This window comes from Protomyctophum parallelum, assembly GCF_964188405.1.
Source record: "Protomyctophum parallelum genome assembly, chromosome: 6".
Lineage (NCBI taxonomy): Eukaryota > Metazoa > Chordata > Actinopteri > Myctophiformes > Myctophidae > Protomyctophum > Protomyctophum parallelum.
In genome coordinates this window covers 8,493,062-8,516,599 of record NC_139701.1, presented here as the reverse complement: position 1 = coordinate 8,516,599, position 23,538 = coordinate 8,493,062, and the positions used below count along the sequence as shown (strand labels likewise).

General features: G+C 44.7%; 1 protein-coding gene across 10 annotated transcripts in view; it reads right to left on the bottom strand.

The window, feature by feature from the left end:
* usp24 (ubiquitin specific peptidase 24) overlaps positions 1-23,538 on the bottom strand; it is a 70,466-nt gene that overhangs the window by 3,561 nt on the left and 43,367 nt on the right. For all 10 annotated transcript variants that reach the window (XM_083768123.1, XM_083768125.1, XM_083768126.1 and 7 more), the window contains 30 exons: positions 23,012-23,234; positions 21,747-21,915; positions 18,903-19,064; positions 18,241-18,311; positions 16,310-16,470; positions 16,155-16,216; positions 14,865-15,056; positions 14,307-14,421; positions 13,471-13,615; positions 12,847-12,966; positions 12,455-12,580; positions 12,091-12,189; positions 11,611-11,693; positions 11,353-11,494; positions 10,834-10,953; positions 9,738-9,952; positions 6,976-7,100; positions 6,715-6,856; positions 6,447-6,597; positions 5,890-5,985; positions 5,655-5,758; positions 5,389-5,502; positions 3,917-4,124; positions 3,710-3,799; positions 2,512-2,614; positions 2,281-2,402; positions 1,797-1,910; positions 1,416-1,481; positions 909-975; positions 419-497 (listed from right to left, as the gene is read on the bottom strand). In XM_083768123.1, the coding sequence (XP_083624249.1) occupies positions 419-497; positions 909-975; positions 1,416-1,481; positions 1,797-1,910; positions 2,281-2,402; positions 2,512-2,614; positions 3,710-3,799; positions 3,917-4,124; positions 5,389-5,502; positions 5,655-5,758; positions 5,890-5,985; positions 6,447-6,597; positions 6,715-6,856; positions 6,976-7,100; positions 9,738-9,952; positions 10,834-10,953; positions 11,353-11,494; positions 11,611-11,693; positions 12,091-12,189; positions 12,455-12,580; positions 12,847-12,966; positions 13,471-13,615; positions 14,307-14,421; positions 14,865-15,056; positions 16,155-16,216; positions 16,310-16,470; positions 18,241-18,311; positions 18,903-19,064; positions 21,747-21,915; positions 23,012-23,234 (3,786 nt within the window). The remainder of the gene's footprint in view (positions 1-418; positions 498-908; positions 976-1,415; positions 1,482-1,796; positions 1,911-2,280; positions 2,403-2,511; positions 2,615-3,709; positions 3,800-3,916; positions 4,125-5,388; positions 5,503-5,654; positions 5,759-5,889; positions 5,986-6,446; positions 6,598-6,714; positions 6,857-6,975; positions 7,101-9,737; positions 9,953-10,833; positions 10,954-11,352; positions 11,495-11,610; positions 11,694-12,090; positions 12,190-12,454; positions 12,581-12,846; positions 12,967-13,470; positions 13,616-14,306; positions 14,422-14,864; positions 15,057-16,154; positions 16,217-16,309; positions 16,471-18,240; positions 18,312-18,902; positions 19,065-21,746; positions 21,916-23,011; positions 23,235-23,538) is intronic.

Here is a 23,538-nt window from a genome sequence, read left to right as displayed (position 1 = left end):
TGCAATTCAATTAGGGTTTATGGTAGGGGAAATAGCCAATAAGGAGCTTTTGCACAAAATAACACCTGGACCTCTTTGATGGGGACGTAACAACTACAAAGAAAGGTAAGAAAGCCTTTTAGTATGGAATTCTCCTTTAAGCCAACAACGGCTTGAAGATCAGTTCTCTTTGTCGTGAGATGGAGAATCTTTTTTCCCTAGAAGTATCTTTGCTTGCACTAGTAAAAAGAGGTGATGGTCTATAAAGTAAGCTTCAAAGCAGAAGCAAGATGAGCACAACTACATGCAAACAGGTGCATGGCTCAACAACACTCAATGTATAAAACAAAGAATTGCCAGCCTTCTAGAAGCCTTCAAGAAGGCTCGACACCGAAACACATCTGTGCATATCTTTGTTGTATAATATAAAGAGACTCACTTCTGGGCCAGTGTGACTAAGAACTTGACACACTGGTAGCAGCGACTGCTGTCCACATTGTTGCTCTGGTGCATTAAAGCTGTAGAAGAAGAAGAGCAGACAGTCAATACATTTGTTTCTATTAGTAAATAGTTAAAATTTCACTAACCGCATCAGAACTTAAATTTTACTTTCAAGTCTACTCTGACTGCAGTGAAAGTGAACCCACAGAAAGTTTTCAAGTTGCTTGATTCAATATCCCATCCTTCTTTTTCTTACTTTCTTTTTCTATGATGCAAGAAAGATGTATTTGGCGCTGCACTGTGGCGACATGGACTAGGACTACGCTTGCATGCGGGCCCTTTGTCTAAGACAAATTTCTTCCTCGGGAGACTAATAAAGTATTTCTCTATCTCTATCTCTCTATATTTAGACATTAATCTCATCAGACATGAGGCTTTGCCTGCTCTCCTTTACTGCTACACAGATACTGAAGAACAAAGCATCCTACCTAACAGGCCTTTCTCTGACTCAAAGGCATACTTCAATCTCTGAGTTTGAAGAGGGTCTTCAATGACCTGAAAGGAAAATACAAAAGTCAATTAACTCAATTAAACAATGCTGCCTTCACACTGATAAAAGGATACAAAGTGATGCAGTGCATCTGGTGATCAACTCATTGACATCATCAAGCGTGCGTCTGACTGAATAAATGTAAAGTAATATAAACGTTGGACGTCGCTTTGTACCTTCATGTCGCTGGCTTCAATTAGAACATGAATGGTAGACTGTAGCTTTGTAGCTGCAATGTAATCCTTTGGGGTGTTTTTTGTCACTGTATGTATATATGTGTACATTCGTCCTCTGCATTTATCCATCCTATAACAACTAGGACCAATTTATGGCGCTCGGGTAGCAATTTGGTGTTAAGAGTCTTGCTCGGGGACACATTGCTGGACTGGCCTGGAATCATCCATTGCAAAAGCAGTTGAGAACTATTGGGGTTAAAGGTACTCACCAGCAGCTCCTGAAGCATTAGAAAGACGTTCTTTAGTTCATGAGGGGGAGCCGACTCCAGCTGGGACTACAGTTCAAAGAGATAAAAAACGTAAAGATGCATAAAATAATTTACCTGCTTTCTTCTGGCATTTTAATAGTATACATAGAACTGAGTGTAACAGGTTGTGGGTAAGACAGTGCCCACGATGTACATGGCATGCAACGTTCATGGCTGTGGCCCTTTGTTAAAGCACCGATCCGAGAGAGCCAATGAGCCCGATGATAAGATACATTTATGATCCCAACACGCGACAGAGATAATCTCGCCGCACCTTTGAGTTTAGCCGTTAAGTAGAACTAAAGACTAGAACCATGCAGGAAAGGCATTTTCAGTTCTTACCTTGAGTAAGTGCAGGAACCCCAGGGAGAAGGGCTCGTTGCAGAAGGAGCAGTACGTCACCATCTCTATCAGCAGAGACAGAGGACCTGACAGCTCACGCATGGAACACAGCACCTGCACATTCACACACAGGTCAGAGTAGGGTAGGACGACCGGGTGTAGTACTTAGTTTAGACTAGTCATTGGTTAGACCAGTCATTAGTCCTACAACCTATCTCAAACCCTCACCCTAACCCTAACCTTCCATGGGGCAGCACACCTAAACCTAACCATAACCCTCTCCCAACCCTTAACACACCCCTCACCAACCTTAATCCGGTTGTTTTAATGCACCCCTCACCAACCTTAATCCGGTCGTCTTAATGCACCCTTCACCAACCTTAAACAGTAACATTGCCTTTTACTAAACATTTTACTTTACTATGACCAAAACTTCCTAAGAACCCCTTGATGAGATGTGTGTGTGTGTGTGTGTGTGTCCCACCTCGAGCAGGTAAGGCTGTCCCTCTGCAGTGAAGAGAGAGGCCTGCACATCCGTGTGGAGTGGTAGAAGAGTGCATGAGGATGACACACTGCCCACACTCTGCTTAAACGCAGCACCTGCAGCTGTGGAACAGAATTCATTGGAAAATGAAACAAAGATTCATGCGTTGGCATGTCTCAAGAGAATCTATCCAGAAGAGAGAGAGAGAGAGTGTGTGTGTGTGTGTCTCACTCTGTGTCTGCTGCATCTTGAGGTCAGAGTTCAGGGTGATGAGGGCCAGAGTGCTGTGCAGGTGCAGGAACTCTCGGGCCTGGGCTGGACTCCAGCGCCGGTTCTGCAATAAATCCATAGACAAAAGTGTTCAATTAACACAAGTCCACGACGTCCCCCACACACTGCTAAGAACATTTTGTGATGTAGCTGACTGGACTGTGCATCAACCACATAATCACACCTTCCTCCGTTACGTTCAATGTTGAATGTCTGTGTTGGATGGATCAGTAATTGATGAGGCAATTTGTTCAGTAACAGAAGTCCACATGTCTCTCCAGGTCTTTATTTAATAGAAAATATATTTTCATGTCAGGATACCCATTTATCGAATGAGGATAGGATAGAATATCACACACTACATATCACACTGTATGTCCTAGAGGTGTTCCCGTAGCTGCTGCTCTGTATGTCTTAGTGGTGTTGCCGTAGCTGCTGCTCTGTATGTCTTAGTGGTGTTGCCGTAGCTGCCGCTCTGTATGTCTTAGTGGTGTTGCCGTAGCTGCTGCTCTGTATGTCTTAGTGGTGTTGCCGTAGCTGCCGCTCTGTATGTCTTAGTGGTGTTGCCGTAGCTGCCGCTCTGTATGTCTTAGCGGTGTTGCCGTAGCTGCCGCTCTGTATGTCTTAGAGGTGTTCCCGTAGCTGCCGCTCTGTATGTCTTAGTGGTGTTGCCGTAGGTGCCTCAGTGGATTCCGTGCTCTGCTGAGGTGAGCGGTTCTCTGAAAACACTGATGTTATTTTATGATTTTCATATGAAATATTGTTCATTTCAGCTGTAGCATACAGCTTCATAACATATGAAGCATACAGTGCCTAATATGTTATGACGTTGGGTCATTATGATAATATCAATCTGAGTGCAAATCTTTTTGTAAACAGCTTTTGTTGTGATAAAAAGAAAACCTGTATTAGACAGATGTTAATGTTATTTGACAGGCTAAAAATAATTAGACAGATGCTACTGTTATTGGTCAGGCTAAAATGAGTGGATTCCGTGCTCTGCTGAGACTATGCAGTGGTCCAGTTGGTCCAGTTCCAACAACAAATAGTGTCTTATTTGTTTGTTCCTACAGGATAAACTGTCTCCTGAGGTTCCTGTTCGTTTGACTACTAGAAGAAGTCCGTTACACAAGATCCTTCCATTAGCTGTCAGTCTCACCTGGTTGTTCTGTCTGTTAGGTCCCAGCAGGAAGATGAGCATCCGACGATAAGCAGAGTGTTTCAACAACAGCTGACAAGAACTGAACCCCTGTAAGAGAAATCATTCCAACATCTTACAAACAATAGGGGCAATATATACATACCAGAAATGAGCCAATAATGTATTGCACACAAGACGTGTGTCACACATGGATGCAGGAATTACCCTCTGGGCAAAGTTGCTGAAGAGGCTGAAGTATTGTGAGCAGTTTTTGACGTTCTCGGGCACGTCTTTGTCCAATAAGGAGAGCAGGGCGTCTGTCAGGTTGTCCAATCCGGGGTCTCCGAATTGAAGTGCACTCTCCAGTGTCTTCTCGAGGATGGACGCCACTACGATCCTCACCTCCCTGACGCTGCACTCCAACAGGCACACCCTGGGAGGAGAGGAGGAACACAAACACACCCTGGAGTTCGCTAGTGTTTGTTGAACAGCTCATTGGCCGCTGCTGTTCGTTGAAGAGATGCGTCAATGCAACTGACATATGGGTTAAGGGCAAGCCATATAAAAGACTAATTCATGTATTTGTTGTACACACAAGTAAATGGACACTTACAGGTCTACGAGAATGTACAAATGGATCCATATGGGTCCATTTATACACTCTCAGAGTTGAATTACCGGTACAGTATAGAGTGGGGTCAAAGCATTAACCATAAGCATGGTATCAATTTGGGGCCTGGTGCCTAATTCATATTAAACTGGGGGTCCTTGAAATAAAAATGTTTAAGAATAACTGCTGTAGACATTAGTCATCTTTGGATGGCAGAGTTTCTGTAGCATTGTATAAGTCTTTTACTTTTATTTTTAGCTTGGCATGCAGGTCAACAAAGTTTGGGGATTCTATTGCAAGTGGTTGCAAGTTACAACTCGTTGCGTTGCATATCATTGGTCGTGTGGACTGTGGACTGGGCTTTACACATGAGTCGTTATTTCCCCAGAACAGTTGTTGTGCTTGCTGGTTTGTACCTGAAAATGAGAACGGTGCGAGACCACTTCTACAACCCCTGAGACCTCCCCCCACCCCAAAACTAAAATATTGTGTGGTGTGTGTGGGTGGCAGGAGTATACTGTTGCATCTTAGAGCAGACTTTTAAAAAGTAATTAGTGGAGAGTCGACATATTAGACGTGCACGACCACACGCACATTCGGGGTAAACTATTTGGGGAATTTGCGGTAAACTATACTGTCTGGGACAGCCAGGGCCATGTTTACATTCCAGAGCCAAGCCTACTCTTTCAGCCAATGAGCATCGAGTCGGTCAGCCGTGCCCGGCCCACAGCCAACGTGTTAACGTGTGCATGGCTACACGCATGCTGGTGCTGGCCTGCTGGGTTCTGACTGACAGTCTATGTGTGGCTACACGCATGGTGGTGCTGATGGTTTCAGTGAAACTTCTGAAACCATCAAATGCTCTGCGGATGAACATCAACATCAAACTAGAGTCCACGGTACTGTAATGGTCCATGCCACGCACCGCATACAGGGGTGTAGGTAAGAAATACAGACAAAATAACAATCAATATGTCAGTCAATGTGTTCGAATACAATGTCCCTTGTATTTGCCAGAGAGTCACTGTTTACTTTACAATCTATGGTTACACCCCTAGCCAACAGTGGTGGTGACAGCGGTACTAACTTGGTCATCTCTCTTCCCTCTGGTCCAACCAGGTACTGTGTCATCCACTGACACGCCTCACTGCTCTTTGTTAGCAGGACCTCTACTGTAGCCATCCACTCCTCTGTGTCAACCCTGAGACAGAGAGAGACAGAGACAGAGAGAGAGAGAGTTGGGGGGCAGTTAGGTAAACAGAGTGAGAGGATGAGATGCAAAGATAGGAGAGGAATTGAAAAAGCATTGGCTGACAGACCATCATGACTGACAGTGTGTGTGTGCGTGCGTACCGGAGCTTCTTTTTGGTGTGCAGGTACGTATGGAAGAGGAAATGGACAGCCAGCTGAAGACTCTCTTTGGCCATGGCTTGATATGTTGGGTGCTTCAACTTTGTCTGAAATAAACACACACACACAGTCACACAGACACACATGTTGGGTTCTTCAACTTTGGCTGAAACACATGCACACAATATTTGAGATGTCTCTGTGTGTGACCACGCACACATTCAGATCAAACACCTACTGCATTGACGGAGGCCAGGGAAAGCGTGAAGCTGAAGTAGTCACTGTTGTAGACGTCTCTGTTCCTCATAAACCTGAGGTTCTCATCCCTCACCATCTACAAACAGAACAGGGGGACAGACTTCAATCACTTGGCGTTCATGCTAACTATTTGTACAAGCAAGATCTTAGCCCCGATTATCCAAAAAGCGAGGTTCAAACCGAACCATGGGCTAACTGAACCGTTGCACACCACAGCAGAGACGTGCTACAGCCAATGAGAGCACAGGATACAGTAGGTGGACACGGGTGCTTGTTTGATTGTGTGTGCCAATTATTATATTATTTTTGTAAACAGACCGGATAGTTGATTGCTTGGGAACAAGTATAAGCAATACATACATAAGAGGCATTCAAATGCACTGGAATAAAAACAATAAAACGTGAATGAGTGAATTAATGGATGGATTAATGAATGGATGAATGAGTGAATGAATGAATGAATGAATGAATGAGTGAATGAATGGATTAATGAATGAATGGATGAATAAATAAATTGCGTGATGCCAGTGAGTGTACCTGGTAGATGCTGGCGGGCATCTTCTCTACAAACAGGCCCTTCTTCTCTCCCTTACGCACCAAACGGGTCAGGAGAGTGAGCCGGTCATTATTGGCTCTGGGGGGGCGAGGGGAGGACTGGGGAGAGACATCGGGAGAGGAGGGGGCTGACCTGAGGGGAGAACGTAAACTTTAGACTAAACAAGTAGGTGGTGGTTGTTGTTGTTTTTTTTAAACAAACATTTTGCACGCAGAATTAGCATCAGCATTGTGTGTGTTGCTGACTCACAGTGTGAGGTCCTCGGCTTCCTGTCTCATGACGCTGACTCGGCTCTTCTTGGGAAGGACAGGAGAGTTCTGGTCACTGATCCTCTGGTAGAACAACATGTAGGCATTCCAGTACCTCCGCCGCACGTCTGGGTACGGGTTGGCTGTAAACGGTTTGAACACAAAACACACAACACTTTGTGTAAGAGAAGGAATTCCTCAGATCCCGCTCTTAAATGCTGGCTGCCTTGATAGCGGATAAGCGTCAACATGTGTGACTTACACTGGTCATAGACCTTGGGCCGGTACTCCCCTCCGAAGCATTCGTATTCCAGAGTCTCGTCGTTCATGTCGAACTCCTCCACCACGTTGTCATTGAACTTGTACCAACGTCCCCGAGCACTGCCCCTGGAAGAGAGAGGGGGAGAAGAGATGGAATAAGTAAGACTAAAAGAGTAGAAGGGTTTGTGTAAGGAGAAACAAGAGGAGACTGAGGTGTGTCTTGCATAACAAAAAAGAAGAAAAAAAAAAGTCACTAGACTTGCCTGCCATATGACGTCACAAGTGGGGGCCTGTTTTTTTGGGGGGGGGGCTTGCTGATTTTTGGGGGAGCATGAATAAGACAATAAGACATGATGCCATGTCTGAAAGCCAGACGTTGGTAGGGTGCCCCTCAAAAACCAACGAAGGAAACTAATGATCATTTCTAGTTTGACTGGCTCAGGGTTTGCTCTCATTATACAGCCTGGAGCCTGAGGAAGAGCCTCTATCATTATACAGCCTGGAGCCTGAGGAAGAGCCTCTATCATTATACAGCCTGGAGCCTGAGGAAGAGCCTCTATCATTATACAGCCTGGAGCCTGAGGAAGAGCCTCTATCATTATACAGCCTGGAGCCTGAGGAAGAGCCTCTATCATTATACAGCCTGGAGCCTGAGGAAGAGCCTCTATCATTATACAGCCTGGAGCCTGAGGAAGAGCCTCTATCATTATACAGCCTGGAGCCTGAGGAAGAGCCTCTATCATTATACAGCCTGGAGCCTGAGGAAGAGCCTCTATCATTATACAGCCTGGAGCCTGAGGAAGAGCCTCTATCATTATACAGCCTGGAGCCTGAGGAAGAGCCTCTATCATTATACAGCCTGGAGCCTGAGGAAGAGCCTCTATCATTATACAGCCTGGAGCCTGAGGAAGAGCCTCTATCATTATACAGCCTGGAGCCTGAGGAAGAGCCTCTATCATTATACAGCCTGGAGCCTGAGGAAGAGCCTCTATCATTATACAGCCTGGAGCCTGAGGAAGAGCCTCTATCATTCATTATACAGCCTGGAGCCTGAGGAAGAGCCTCTATCATTATACAGCCTGGAGCCTGAGGAAGAGCCTCTATCATTATACAGCCTGGAGCCTGAGGAAGAGCCTCTATCATTATACAGCCTGGAGCCTGAGGAAGAGCCTCTATCATTATACAGCCTGGAGCCTGAGGAAGAGCCTCTATCATTATACAGCCTGGAGCCTGAGGAAGAGCCTCTATCATTATACAGCCTGGAGCCTGAGGAAGAGCCTCTATCATTATACAGCCTGGAGCCTGAGGAAGAGCCTCTATCATTCATTATACAGCCTGGAGCCTGAGGAAGAGCCTCTATCATTATACAGCCTGGAGCCTGAGGAAGAGCCTCTATCATTATACAGCCTGGAGCCTGAGGAAGAGCCTCTATCAAGGTCAGTCCTCCAGTCTTTCTGGAGCACAGGAGTATTTACTTTAACAGATTATACTTATTAAATAGCTTCCAGCAGTGAGCGATGGGAAAGCGATGGGAAAGACTGCAGGAGGAGGCATGGAATGAAATGTGACAAAGGTCGACTTGTGATCCATGTGCTCCAAATCACCCAAAGAGAATGTTTTTGTTTTATTAATGTTTAGACTGGGGAAGGCTTAAAACATTGGACATAAACAGGGATGACATGCCAGGTCATAAGCTAGAAATTAGAACGTTTTTATTCATCCTTTCAAAAGGTGCCCACCAGAAGAACAGTCACCAACTGACTTACTGCTCATCAAACAGTAATATTGAAAATGTTGAATCATTTAGATTGTTTTTCTTTTTTACATAACTCTTCTCTTCCGGGGTTCCCTGGCATGAAACATTTTCAGATGGGCGTCAAATAGAATGAGAAACTGAAACCTGAAACAAACTGAAACCCAACGAGCAGGGAGACAACATGGGGACTATAACAATTTGATTTTGTGCTCTACCCACATTCCAGTTCATAGTGTTCTTGTTTTCCACAGCCAGATAAGTCATCTGGAGATGCTTAGAGGCTGAAACCAGGAGCCCACACGGAGTCTAATTCTGCATTCATGATGAGCCAAGGAGGTCGTCTAAGCCCCGAAACTTTCGGACTGCTAACATTATCAATTACCAGTTAATTGTTCCTTACCATAAAGAGTTGGAATGACTGCTGGGAAATGAAACTAGAACATTGTAGCAACACAGGGGATTAATCCTAACTGAATGAATACAGCATCGATTTGAAGGTCGGTTTCCTGAGGATATTAATAATTACGATTATTTTCTGCTCCTTTTGTCAGGAGAGATGGCAATGAGAGGGTATGTTGAACGACATGCAAGTTAACGATGCAACTTCCATAATAGGTGGAACGAGACCATACCCCCAGGTCTGTCTATGCTGAGTCACATACCGTGTGTGTGTGTGTGTGTTTGAGTGTGTGTGTGTGCGTGCATATATACTATAGCTCTGAAGGTAAGTCGGTAAGCCTGTGGGGAGTGGAACCATGACAACAGAGCCCGTAAGCCCATATGCCGATTATGTCCTACTTGATCATACTACAGCGTCACACAAAAGCATAACAATATAGCAGATCTACAAACTCACAACGCAAAATTAGTGAAGGTACTTCTGTGTTCTGTGGCCTACTGGCAGTGTACAGAGTTGGTGTATTTTTTTTAGATTATCTCCGGACAGTCACACAGACAAACCCTCTCGTAGAAGGCAAGAGCCATGCTGTAAAAACCCAGTGACTTACCGTCTGTCCTTTATGAAGGAGTAGTAATGTCCGGCGTGGGCCTGCCCGCTGTGAACTACAACTCCCACCAGCTCGTAGTTCTCAGATATGGTGACCTTCTTCCTCGGGGAGCCTCCCCCGGCGCCGTCGCAGCGGCCCTCGCCTGCCTCTCCGCTGCAGTCCTGGCGGGCCATGCCAGACACGGTGTAGGGCTCCATGTTCAACACCCAGGGGAACTGCAAAGGAAAGAATGTCTTTGTTGTATATTTAACGAGACCAAGAACCATTTGAGTCCATAATAATTATCCATAAAGTATACATTGTAGCTAAGAGGCCTTATAGCGAAGGACAGAAAGGCCTTTTCCGGAAGGGGTCGGAAAGAAATTATGGACTTAGATGGTTCTTCGTCTCAACTGTTCATTTGACTCAAAGCAGATTAGAGACAGGTAATTAGGATTAGATATATTGTTCAAATCCAGTGTTCGGAACAGTACAGACTGTCATCCAATCTGGGAACCAATTTCCACTGAATTTGTAGAACAGGATGTTGTTCGTTTGGCCCGCCCTAAGACCTCCACTTCCTGTGGTGCTCCTGTGTTTTTCATTCCCAGTATCAACAATGTATACACGTACTGAAAGGCCCTGCTGACAGATTCGGTAGTGCAGCTCAGAATCTGTGAGAGGTAAACTGCCATCAGACTGCATAATGCCAGAACTCTTAAACCTTATAGTTCCCTTATTAGTGCATAATGGTTCTGTGTTGGCCCTGTTCTTGTGGGATTATGGCCATGTGTGTGATGTGTTTTTGTTTGCCTTGTCGATGGATTATATATTTTACCACATTATGCTGCTGTAATGCCTCAATTACATTTCGGGGATAAATGAATCATCACATCATCATCTCATAGTTTATTTATCCATTTTAACTGAACGTATACTGGACCCGTACGGGTCCATTTAGTTACATTTGTGGGAACAGTGGGGATTGTAAAAAAGAGAAAAGGCCGCACACTCGTAGCCACGATGCTGTATGTTTATTATTAACCAACGTTTCGGCCTTTCGGCCATCTTCAGGGAATGACAGTGGGGATTGTAACAGTGCGTGAGCGTGTCCTACCCTGATCTGTTCATCATATTTGATGGAGCGCCCGCTCTCCCAGTCGAAGCCAAAGCGCATGAGGTGGATGCAAAGAACGTTGGGCAGCGACTTAATGCACGTCCTCTTCACAGTGGTCCTCTGTGCACACACACACACACACACACACACACACACACACACACACACACACACACACACACACACACACACACACACACACACACACACACACACACACACACACACACACACACACAATAATCATTATCAAACTATTACTTTGCACATACATAAACTAAAAGTTAACGAATAATGAAAGAAATAAAATAAAATAAATTATTGTATTTGAAAAAGTGTTGAATAATTTCGCTTTTATTTTAACTTCTGGGCTTCCCTGGCTAAAAAACATTTTCAGATGGAGGGTCCGTGGTCAAATACATTTTGGGGTCTGGGCACGAAAAAGTTTGAGAACTATAGATTGAGAGGGTTAAGGTGTCCTTTTGGATTAATAAGGGTCTCTGCGTTGCAGACACTGACCTTCTCTTTGCATTTCTCACAGTAATAGGCATTGCTGCCCTCCAGCACCTCCCCTCTGACAAACTGGTCCAAGGAGATCTCTAGACTCTGGCAGGAAGTCACACCCAGGTTTAAGGCCATGAAGGTTTCCTCACGCTCATACCTGTAGTACAAGGACACAAGATCCACGGTTCAAATGGCAGCCTTGTCCCAAAGAAGTCATCCATGTTTAGCACTCATTTTTTGGGAATTTGATCTGAGGGTTCATCTGGGGCTCACCGGTGAGGACAGTCTTTGCAAATCTTCTGGTCAGAAAATATTCCCTGGAACGTGTTTTTGAAGATTTGTTCCCGGCCAATTTTCTGCAGGGGGAAGAAGTCATTTTAATAAGCACATCATTAACTGATGAAAGGATCTATGTACTTATCTGGTGGAATGAGTATTTAGTAGACCATATGAGCGTGACAGAGACTAGAGAGAGAATGTGTGTGTGTGTTGTGTGTGTGTGTGTGTGTGTGTGTATGTAGACCTGTCACAATAACCTGTAAATGTTTCCATGTTGAAAAATCTTCATATATTTTCAAACATTTCCCAAAAATAGCAGAAATTGCAGATCTACAAGCTTACAACAACGCACCGTGACGCGGCTATTTCCGCTATTTTACTTTCTTTTCTAAGAAACAATTATTAAATATGCCAGTAATTTTTCATCACGAAGCCGAAAAGGCAAAGAGAGAGAGAGAGAGAGAGAGAGATTACCTTTAGGTGTTCATCTAGCTGGTCTACCAGGCTGGTGAAGAACTCATAAGCATCTTGCTGTTCTCTTACATACAACTCCTTGTTCCACATCTTGAAGATCTGCAACACACAACACCATATTACACCCTGAAACAAAACCCTAAAATCTAATCTATAAATAAATATATAATAAAAACACACATGTAAATATATTACGTATGTTTGTTTTTATAATGTTTAGCAGAATTTCTGTAAAATAATTAACTAGGTTTGTATCATCAAGACATCAACCTAGGATCTCATAATTATATGGCACACACGCACAGACACAGACACACAGTCACAGACACGCACAGACACACAGTCACAGACACAGTTACGGCACCTTCCAGAAGTTCTCAGGCACGTAGTACTGCAGTTTGCTCTCCATCAGATGACCGAACAGAGACTGCACCTGGCAGAACACGCTCTCCTCCGGCTGCTCTGTGTCGTCCTCGATGGACAGGAACGCCTGTGGGTTTCATACAAAGTAGTGATGGGGATTTTAAGTCATTTCCATATTCCAAGTACAGTATATTATTACTGTATTATTAATTATTATTATATAAAGTGTTCTGTTACCGTCGTTAATTTGATCGAAATACTTCCAAACATCAATCTTTTGCCTGGTCACCGTGTCTGACTAAAATCGCTGAATGTTCTTTTCATGTCAAAACGAACACATTATCTGCATTGTGTGTGTGTGTGTGTGTGTTTGTGTGCGTGCGTGTACTGTACCTCAGGCAGGCCAGGCTGCATGTAAAGCTGCTGAAAGACAGCATTCATGTAACACGTGGCTCCACCATTCTTCAAGCCGACGAACCCAGAGACCGACCGGCTATCCACCGGGGGAAGGTACTGGAGATGAGTGAGAGACTGACAGTTAGGCCCACATCAAGACACCATGGATCCAAAGGACCCCAAATGTTACTGGAGATGATCTGTCCTTTTTTAACAAGACTCATTTAGGGGCCGTTTGTACAGAAATGGGTGGAAAGGCACTTGTTTGGATGTCATGTCCATAGCGCTCGCATGCAGCGTTTACTGACACCCGCAACATTCAAAGCGATCAAATCCAACCCCAAGCTTTAAACGTGTCACTGGAACGAAGTTCAGAGAGATACTGAGGCGACAAAGCATTCAATGATTTAAAAATGAAACAATAAATCTAAAATAAATTCTGAAGCAAACGGAGCCAGTGAAAAGAAGCCAGAATCTGGGCAATATGGTCACTCTTGCGGGATCCAGTTAAGAGACATGCTGCAGCATTTTGGACCAGCATAAAGTGCATTGCATTAGTCCAAATGGGTTTCTGTCAAACTTCATATTAAAAGGCTAAATAAATAATCTTAGAATGTTTACGTCAAACTCCTTGCTGAGTGACGGGTCACACTGGTGGTGCATGCTGAGCAGCTCTCTGGTGATGATCTGCAGGTTGGACAGAGAGCTATCAGCCAACATCACCAGAACCTCGTAGGCTGCCAGCCTGCTGCTGGCCGTGCTGCACCTGGAGGGAGAGAGAGAGAGAGAGAGAGAGAGAGAGAGACACACACACACGATTAATGTACTACAGCATTGTGATCGCCCAGAACATTTTACTTAAAATGCTGCCCAAAAACTCTCAGTACTGTGAAGCAGTAAGTGAGGATCAAGTGACGATTTATCAAAATTATAATTTCTAGGAATCTCTGTATGTCTGTCTGTCTGCCTGCCTCTCCCTCCTTTGAATAATAAGAACCGTTCATCATCTTTCATCAATGTCAGATTGACTGTTGACTGTGATCAATCTGACATTTGCCGGGTGTATTAACAAGGACCCAAGGGATTTGAGTGCCGAAGGCGAGGTTGATCAGATGAAGTGTTCGCAACAAGCAGCCATATTGCAGTTCTTGACAAGAATGTTGCAAGCAGAACTTCTGGCGGCCAAGCATTCGTCCCTATTCTGGACAGACACGTCCCAAAAGGGCACAAGTTTATTCAATGAACAATTTGATACTTAAAGTTATTCTGATAGTTAAAGTTATTCTTTTGTCCATGTCGGCATGTTACGATCCACAGATTGTGAAACACGGCTGTAAAGCAAACCAAAAACTTTAAATACACACTATAGAAACATCTGTATTAACTGTTTCATAATGAGCTCAAAGGCAAGAGATAAAAATGACATAAATAAATAAAGTAATTATATTATGTCCTACTTGGGGTGGAAGTCATAATTGGGAGCCGGGGAGAGCGTAGCGTTTTGATTGTTGAGGATGATGCGCGAGGCTCGAAACAGGAAGTCGTCCAACAGCTGCTGAATTAGAGATGCACCTGGACAAATAAATACACAAGGTCACACTTCACATTACACACTTCAAATGTCAACCTATCATATGACTACAGACTCAACCCCGCCGAAAATAGCCAATCCACAAGCATAGATCGATTGTGAGTAGATTGACTATTTTGGTTGTGCAACACCGTTTTACAATGCGATATAAGTTAAGTATAATTGGAGCTCAAATATCTTCTTAGAATTAGGTGGTGCAAAGCTTGCACCCAGTAAAGTCGATGTGTTGCTGTGCTCCAGTTCTCTATTGTTTCTATTCTGAGAACACAGGCTTTCATAGTTAAAATGGGTGAAAGTGCACTTACTCGATCCCCTTCACAAATGTAAGAACCACTGGCCTAAAAAAAACCTAACCTCTAAACCAGGCCCAGCCGAGGCAAAGCCCTTGGGAAAACAGAGAGAGAGAGTGGCTCACAACACTCACCCAGGTGTCCCTTCTCGTTGCCACAGAGTGACAGCAGAGTCTTGATGAGCCGGAGGTGTCCTGCCTGCAGGATGTTGTCGGCCTCGCTGGTCTCCATCTCAGAGCTCCAGCTGGGCTCAAAGTTGTCCAGCCAGGAGATCTCGTCCTCCAGCATGGTGGCCGAGCTCACATTCATCACCTCCATCTCTGAAGCTGGGGAGAAGAAGGTAGACAGTTGGGTTCATTTATGAACATGTATACACCAAGGTACACAAATCCTACAAAATAATGGTCTCCTAAGTGGGCGCCGGTAGATCTTGTGGAAGTCCTATGTTTACTGGCGTTAGATCTATAGAGAAAGGTCGATGACAAAATAACTTTTCACCCGATTTGTTCATCTGACAAAAGTCATTTCAGTATGAAACATTTTGGAAGATCGTGTGGCTTGTGACGACCGGCCCCAATATTTAGTCCGGTGACCATGGGGCTAAACAATGGTCCAGAAGCTACAGTGTTCACGTTCAGTCTTCCATTGGAAATAACAGACTCCAATCTGAAACGCTGACCTCTAATGGAGGAAAAGTGAAAATGCAATTATTTTAAAACAAGACTACCTAGGGACAGTGGTTTTCATTTCTAATCCTGGGGATTCACAGAACAAGTAGTCTTTAATAGAGTACCATAGTACTCCTGACAGCACTGCTATGCTGAGTCACAGAAGTTTTTGATTGAAAATCCCATAGGGAAATCTGACATTGCGTCATAGAAGAACTGGTATATCATGTCATTTATGATACACTAGATAAAGTCTTATATAAACTCTTTGGATAAATGAGTACTTTTTCACAGTGAGTCAGTTGATGCTTTAAATCCATGAGAAGAATCGTCCCACTCATTTGTTTATTTTTGGAATGACTACTATGGGAGTTTCAATAGTGAAAATAACTCGACTATCCTGTATAATAGTCTCACGTGGCCAGACTGTTGCCTCCCACAATTTTCAAATGCATTCGTCATACAGTCTGGAGCACGGAAGCTCTGATCATGAGTAAAATATAAAGCACATTTGAAGCCTAGGAAAAAAGAAAAAAAGAAAGAAAAAAAGAATCGTGAACGTAAATCCCAGTGTCCTGACTTTTCTGGAGGTGTAGTTACAGACTCTACAGCATCCAGAGATTGTCATTATTATCAGACAAGCTTGCATAGCCAGACAACTATTCCACCATGGTGATAACAATAACAGAATATAGAATAAAAAACCAGCAGTAGTCTGGGCAATTGACAAAGGTGACTGGAGGTGTCCAAACATACTTGTTAGGTCATCTAGGAGCTGGCACCTAAGGTCGAAATACTCTGTGCACTGAGACAGCAACCTGTGGAGAGAACACAACCGGCGTCAGCATAATGGGTTTTGTCAAAGCAAACAGAAATGCGTTTCTTCTGTACGCGTTTGGTTCCAACAGTACCTCTGGTTGACTCCTCTCATGACGGACGTAGGGCTCCAGAGCGGCAGCTGAGCCGTGAGGATGACCGACAGCAGGAAGAGGTTGGGTTTCTGGAGGTCGGGGAAACCTGACGTGTCTGACTGACTCAGGGTATACAGTTGGTCGCAGGCCACGCGGCGGATCTGAACGCAACAACACACAGTGTTCAATGACTTGAACTAGCCTTTCTCAACCTCGTGGCCTGTTAGGATATTGCAAGTGGGCCCCGAAATAAATAATTGGCAAGATTTTAATAATTTTATGAGTAAAGAAAATAAATGGGAACTTGAAGTATGTTAATCCCATTGATCCGAGCTTGAACACAATCAATTGATTTATCATTCAAATAAACATGCTTTGAAGATGTACAGTATGTGGCCCACCCATCTGACCACTTAACAGAAAAATAAATCCCCTCATTGTTCTCCTCACTTATTATACTCTCATCTCTCACATTGTGTGTATACATCAACTTAAAGGTGGAATCATTAATGTGCCTGAGCCGGGATGCAACCATGCAAAAGTACAATCTAAACCAAAAAGATTTATTGCTGGTGTCGGTACGGGTGGGAACCTTGTAAGTCCAAAATGACTGAAAATAATGCTGGATTGCCGGTTACAGGCTCACAACGCCTCGCGATGCAAGATGTTTGTAGAGCTTGTAGATCTATTTTCACAACCTTTGTGATGAAACTTTTGTGATGAGGCTTCCGCCCGACAGCCATGGTTTTTATATTATGTTTAGACAGTAAAGCACATCCACACTGACCTCTCCACTAGGCGATCCTTATGTTTAGACAGTAAAGCACATCCCCACTGACCTCTCCACTAGGCGATCCTTATGTTTAGACAGTAAAGCACATCCACACTGACCTCTCCACTAGGCGATCCTTATGTTTAGACAGTAAAGCACATCCCCACTGACCTCTCCACTAGGCGATCCTTATGTTTAGACAGTAAAGCACATCCACACTGACCTCTCCACTAGGCATTCCTTATGTTTAGACAGTAAAGCACATCCCCACTGACCTCTCCACTAGGCGATCCTTATGTTTAGACAGTATAGCACATCAATACTGACCTCTCCACTAGGCGATCCTTATGTTTAGACAGTATAGCACATCAATACTGACCTCTCCACTAGGCGATCCTTATGTTTAGACAGTATAGCACATCAATACTGACCTCTCCACTAGGCGATCCTTATGTTTAGACAGTAAAGCACATCCACACTGACCTCTCCACTAGGCGATCCTTATGTTTAGACAGTATAGCACATCCACACTGACCTCTCCACTAGGCGATCCTTATGTTTAGACAGTAAAGCACATCCACACTGACCTCTCCACTAGGCGATCCTTATGTTTAGACAGTATAGCACATCCACACTGACCTCTCCACTAGGCGATCCTTATGTTTAGACAGTATAGCACATCCACACTGACCTCTCCACTAGGCGATCCTTATGTTTAGACAGTAAAGCACATCCACACTGACCTCTCCACTAGGCGATCCTTATGTTTAGACAGTAAAGCACATCCACACTGACCTCTCCACTAGGCGATCCTTATGTTTAGACAGTAAAGCACATCAATACTGACCTCTCCACTAGGCGATCCTTATGTTTAGACAGTAAAGCACATCAATACTGACCTCTCCACTAGGCGATCCTTATGTTTAGACAGTAAAGCACATCCACACTGACCTCTCCACTAGGCGATCCTTATGTTTAGACAGTAAAGCACATCCACACTGACCTCTCCACTAGGCGATCCTTATGTTTAGACAGTAAAGCACATCCACACTGACCTCTCCACTAGGCGATCCTTATGTTTAGACAGTAAAGCACATCCACACTGACCTCTCCACTAGGCGATCCTTATGTTTAGACAGTAAAGCACATCCACACTGACCTCTCCACTAGGCGATCCCAGCAGAATATCGATGATGAAGTCACGGACAGAGGGCAGGTTGTAAAAGGAAGCTGGACAGAAGAGCAGAGAGAACACACTGTTACTATTCTGTCTGATCCTGAGACTTAGTGGACTGCTTTCTCCCAGGGGTCCAACCTGTGCGACCTGGGCAATGCAACTATACTTTTATTGTGAGAGTTACTGTACTGTACGGTAGTTTTATTGTTGTTATAGTTGTGGTGCTCAGTGTGAGTGGTCCTTTGGGCTGCTCAACAGTGGCACTTTAGGTCAACCAGTGGTATTGCAGCTGTTCGTACCCCAAATGGACACACGCTGCCAGTCATTGGAGCGGTGTGCACAGCTAAAACAAGAATTGATGACATCAATTAATTACCAGCTTCTGCATTATATCCCATGGCTAAGGGGTCGGCTAGAGGCAAAAAGTGTGTGGTTGCCTAGAGACGAGGCAGCCAATCAGGACGAAAGGTTGTCAGTACAGCCAATGAGAAACATGGGTCTCAACTACAGCAAGTGGGCGTGAAAGCACCGCAGAGAGAACCATGACCAGCTGTAACTGTAACTGGTAAATGATAAATAAATAAATAAAAACCTCATTGTACTCTTGAGTCCAGTAACTTGAGTAAATGCACTTAGTTGCTTACAGAGTTGTTGACAGCGGAGCTGCAGGCACGTGACCAGCAGCGACAGAGCCTCGCGGGCGATGATGGCGTCTTTGATGGAGACGCTCTGCTGCCGGACACATATCCCAGCATGCAATGCTGTGGGCGTGGCCTCGCCGTCGCTGCTGGAGCTGCAGTTGCTTCCTGTTGTTGGATGACAGAGACGCATAGAACTGTTATTATTGATGCTGTTGTTAGGGTTGTCACGATCATGACATTTTAATGACCATTAATTGTCATACAAATAATTGCGATAATTGATCATTTCCATTGAACATTGGAAAATAATGACATTTCTGGGTTTTAGGCTTTCTAAAGGGCAGATATGACAAATAATTACAAATAAACGACTGACAGTGACTGATACCAATAATCAAAATAATGTACTATGGCCAAATATTTTACATACATACGGTACATAGATACATGGATAAATAGATACATAGATACCTTAAAATATACAAAAAGGCTCTCGACACGGCCAGAGCCACCTATTATTCATCCCTAATAGAGGAAAACAAAAGTAACCCAAAGTTTCTTTTTGATACTTTGGCAAAACTGACAAAAAGCCGTGATTCCACTGATCCACGTATTCCTACAACTCTCAATAGTAATGATTTCATGAGGTTCTTCAATGGCAAAATGGCTTCAGAGCTAACCATAGCACTGAGACGGCATTGCTGAGAGTTACAAATGACCTCCTGACTGCAGCAGATAACCTCCTCTCCGTGCTGGTGTTGCTGGACCTTAGTGCTGCATTTGACACTATTGACCACCACATTCTGCTACAGAGACTGGAGCATCTGGTTGGCATCAGGGGTACCGGCCGCACTGAAATGGTTCAATTCTGTCGGTTCTGTCTGATCGATTTCAGTTTGTAAATGTCAATGATGGCTCCTCAACACGTGAAAAGGTCAAATATGGAGTCCCACAAGGCTCTGTGCTTGGACCAATACTTTTCTCCTTATATATGCTCCCTCTGGGTAACATCATCAGGGAACACTCTATACATTTCCATTTTTACGCGGACGACACTCAACTATCTATCGATGAAACCGAACGAAACGGACCAATTAGTCAAACTTCAAGCATGTCTTAAAGACATAAAGAGTTGGATGACCCGTAATTACCTACTCCTCAACTCTTACAAAACGGAAGTTATCGTGATCGGCCCTAAGCCCCTAAGAGACAAGCTAGCCGATGAGAACTTTTCCCTAGATGGCATTACCTTGGCCTCCAAGGCCACTGTAAAGAATCTGGGAGTTACCTTTGATCAAGATATGTCTTTCACATCTCACATCAAACTAATCTCAAAGACTGCCTTTTTTCACCTGCGAAATATTGCAAAGGTTAGGCACATCCTGTCCAAAAATTACGCAGAAAAACTTGTCCACGCATTTGTTACCTCAAGGCTGGACTACTGCAACTCGCTATTATCAGGCTGCCCAGGTAAGTCTCTGAAAAGCCTACAGCTAGTTCAAAACGCTGCGGCGCGTACCAGAAGAAGTGACCATATCACTCCTTCACTGGCCTCCCTACACTGGCTCCCGGTCAAACACAGAATAAAGTTCAAAATTCTTCTCCTCACCTACCACCCAAAGCTCTCAATGGTCAGGCACCACAATATCTCAAAGATCTCATTGATCCCTACAAACCAAATAGAACACCAGTGCGTCTACAGTATGCAAAAATGCTTACTGTCCCAACAATATCAAAAGTTACAATAGGAGGCAGGGCGTTTAGGTCCCAGGCACCTCAGCTGTGGAACCTTCTCCCGGCTTCGGTCCGTGGGGCTGACACGCTCTGCACATTCAAGACTAGGTTGAAAACCTTTCTCTACGACAAAGCCTATAGCTAGACCTGTCTCCAAGTCTAGCTGGATACCATGGTTGTACATTGTTGTGTGGGTCTGTCTCCCAGCAGTACTTGTAATATACACTACCGTAATTTCCGGACTATAAGCCGCGGCTTTTTACCCATGATTTGAACCCTGCGGCTTATACAACGGTGCGGCTAATCTATGGATTTTTACAGCTAACGCAGAGCCATCTCAGGCTCTGAGCTAACGTAGCTGCGGCTTATAGTCCGGTGCGGCTTATAGTCCGGTGCGGCTTGTATATGGGATTTTCCCTAAATTTGGCTGGTGCGGCTTATATTCAGGTGCGGCTTATAGTCCGGAAATTACGGTATATAGGCTCCAGTAAGGCCTGCCGCTAATCCAACATCCGGGGAATCTCTCCCCGGAGTCTCTTTTCGTCCTCCACGTCGCAGTTCTGTGGACCTCTAATATTAACCCCCAACTGACTGCCGAGTGTGACCGTGGATCAGGCCTCTTCATGGAGCCCACCAGAAGTGTGACCCGGACCCGGCCTCACAGAGCTCGACCTCGACCAGATGTGGACCATTGTCGCAAATTCGCAATATTGCTTGCTCTGGGTGGAACTTTGTTGGTTGTAAAGTGTCTTGAGACAACTTGTTGTGATTTGACACTATAATAAAATTGAATTGAATTGAATTGAATACATACATAAAACATTTGAGAACCACTAGGACTACACTAGTACTAGTGTCTTACATATTCTGAAGAAAACCTGGAGACTTGACATTAAGTAATCTGTTCTATGATCAAAATAAGATCATCATAATGGTGTGTAAAACGGAAAATGTCCACGGAGAAGACCAAGTCTTTGCCACAGACACATTTGTCCGTGAATGGACTTATTGATGCTGCAACGCCATTAGGGATGTATGTGCCTAAAATGCACCAAGCATTAGCATTAATAATTGCAGCCAGCACAAAAGCAGTAAATGTGTGTATACTCTCACCAGTGCTGCTGACTCGGGTGCGAACCCCCTGGGCCTGGGGCTGAAGTGAGCTGTGGCTCTCTCTGATTGGCTGAGGGCTTCCCACCAGATCCAGTCTCCCCGCGGCAGCGGCCCAGGTCAAACGCATGAAACAGGCCACAGTGGAGGTGAAGTCACCCACCTCCATAGTCTAGGAAAGAGACAGAGAGACAGACACACAGAGAGAGACAGAGACAGAGAGAGACAGAGAGAGAGAGAGAGAGAGAGAGAGAGAGAGACACAGAGAGAGAGACAGAGAGAGAGAGAGACAGAGAGAGAGAGAGACACAGAGACAGACAGAGAGAGAGAGACAGAGAGACACAGAGACAGAGACAGAGAGAGACAGAGAGAGAGAGAGAGAGAGAGAGAGAGAGAGAGAGAGAGAGAGAGAGAGAGACACAGAGAGAGAGAGAGAGACAGAGAGAGACAGAGACAGAGAGAGACAGAGAGAGAGAGAGAGAGAGAGAGAGAGAGAGACAGAGAGAGAGAGAGAGAGAGAGAGAGAGAGAGAGAGAGAGAGAGAGAGAGAGACAGAGACAGAGACAGAGACAGAGACAGAGACAGAGAGACAGAGAGACAGAGAGAGAGAGAGAGAGAGAGAGAGAGAGAGAGAGAGAGACAGAGAGAGAGACAGAGAGAGAGAGACAGAGACAGAGACAGAGAGAGACAGAGAGAGAGAGAGAGAGAGACAGAGACATAGAGAGAGACAGAGAGAGACAGAGACAGAGAGAGAGACAGAGACAGAGACAGAGACAGAGAGAGAGACAGAGAGAGAGACAGAGACAGAGACAGAGAGAGAGAGAGAGACAGAGAGAGAGACAGAGACAGAGACAGAGACAGAGACAGAGACAGAGACAGAGACAGAGACAGAGACAGAGACAGAGACAGAGACAGAGAGAGACTGTACTGAACCTCATATCGTCTCTGTCGGGTGGAAACCTCAAACTGTTACTTTTCAGAATTCAAATTCAAAGGTTGCAAAAAGTAGCTGTTGGGACACAACAGCAGATCTGCTGCTTTTGTGTGACACTAGTATGTCAAAGTAAGGAATTAATTTACGGACAACAGTGGAATTCTACTTTGTACAAGTTAACTATGAAGGACAAGCACAGACAATGGTTCACTGTTGAAGCAGATGGATAATAATGGTGTGTGTATGTGTGTTCTTTTTAGGAGTGCTGCACACCAACAATCTGCTGCAAAAACGTCCCTGTGTGTTCAAGTTCCATGTGCTTCAAAACCAGTACCTGGATAGCAACGCGAGCAGCGGGGATGATCTCCTCCACCCTAATGGAGGTGCGTTCCGACAGGGACATCTGTCTGTAGGACGACTTCTCCGGCGTCCCGCAGAGGGACAGCTGCCGACCGGCGCGCCCGGCGTTGCGGAACGGACGCGAGGACAACGTATCGCCGTCCCTGATGACGTCGTCATCCAACATGGCCGGCATGCTCTGGCCGACCAGGAGGAACCTGTGACACGCCAGGGGACAAAGCACGTGTTTTAGACGGTGCTCAGTGTGCCCTGTGTTGACACCATTAAATAGAACTGCGGGACATTAGAGTAGCCAGCGTCTACAGAAGAGCATAATTTCCTTCCTGCACGAATGAACGGTTTAAGAGAAATTGTGTCCCAACAGCAATTCACCATGACCAGATGCTAGGCTCATGAAATTGACTACTAGTTTCAGTTACAGATGGGTCTATGTTCAATAACAAAGAATTATTCCCTTTGACACCTTTTTAATGCTTTCTTTTAAATCTGTCCCCTTTTAGT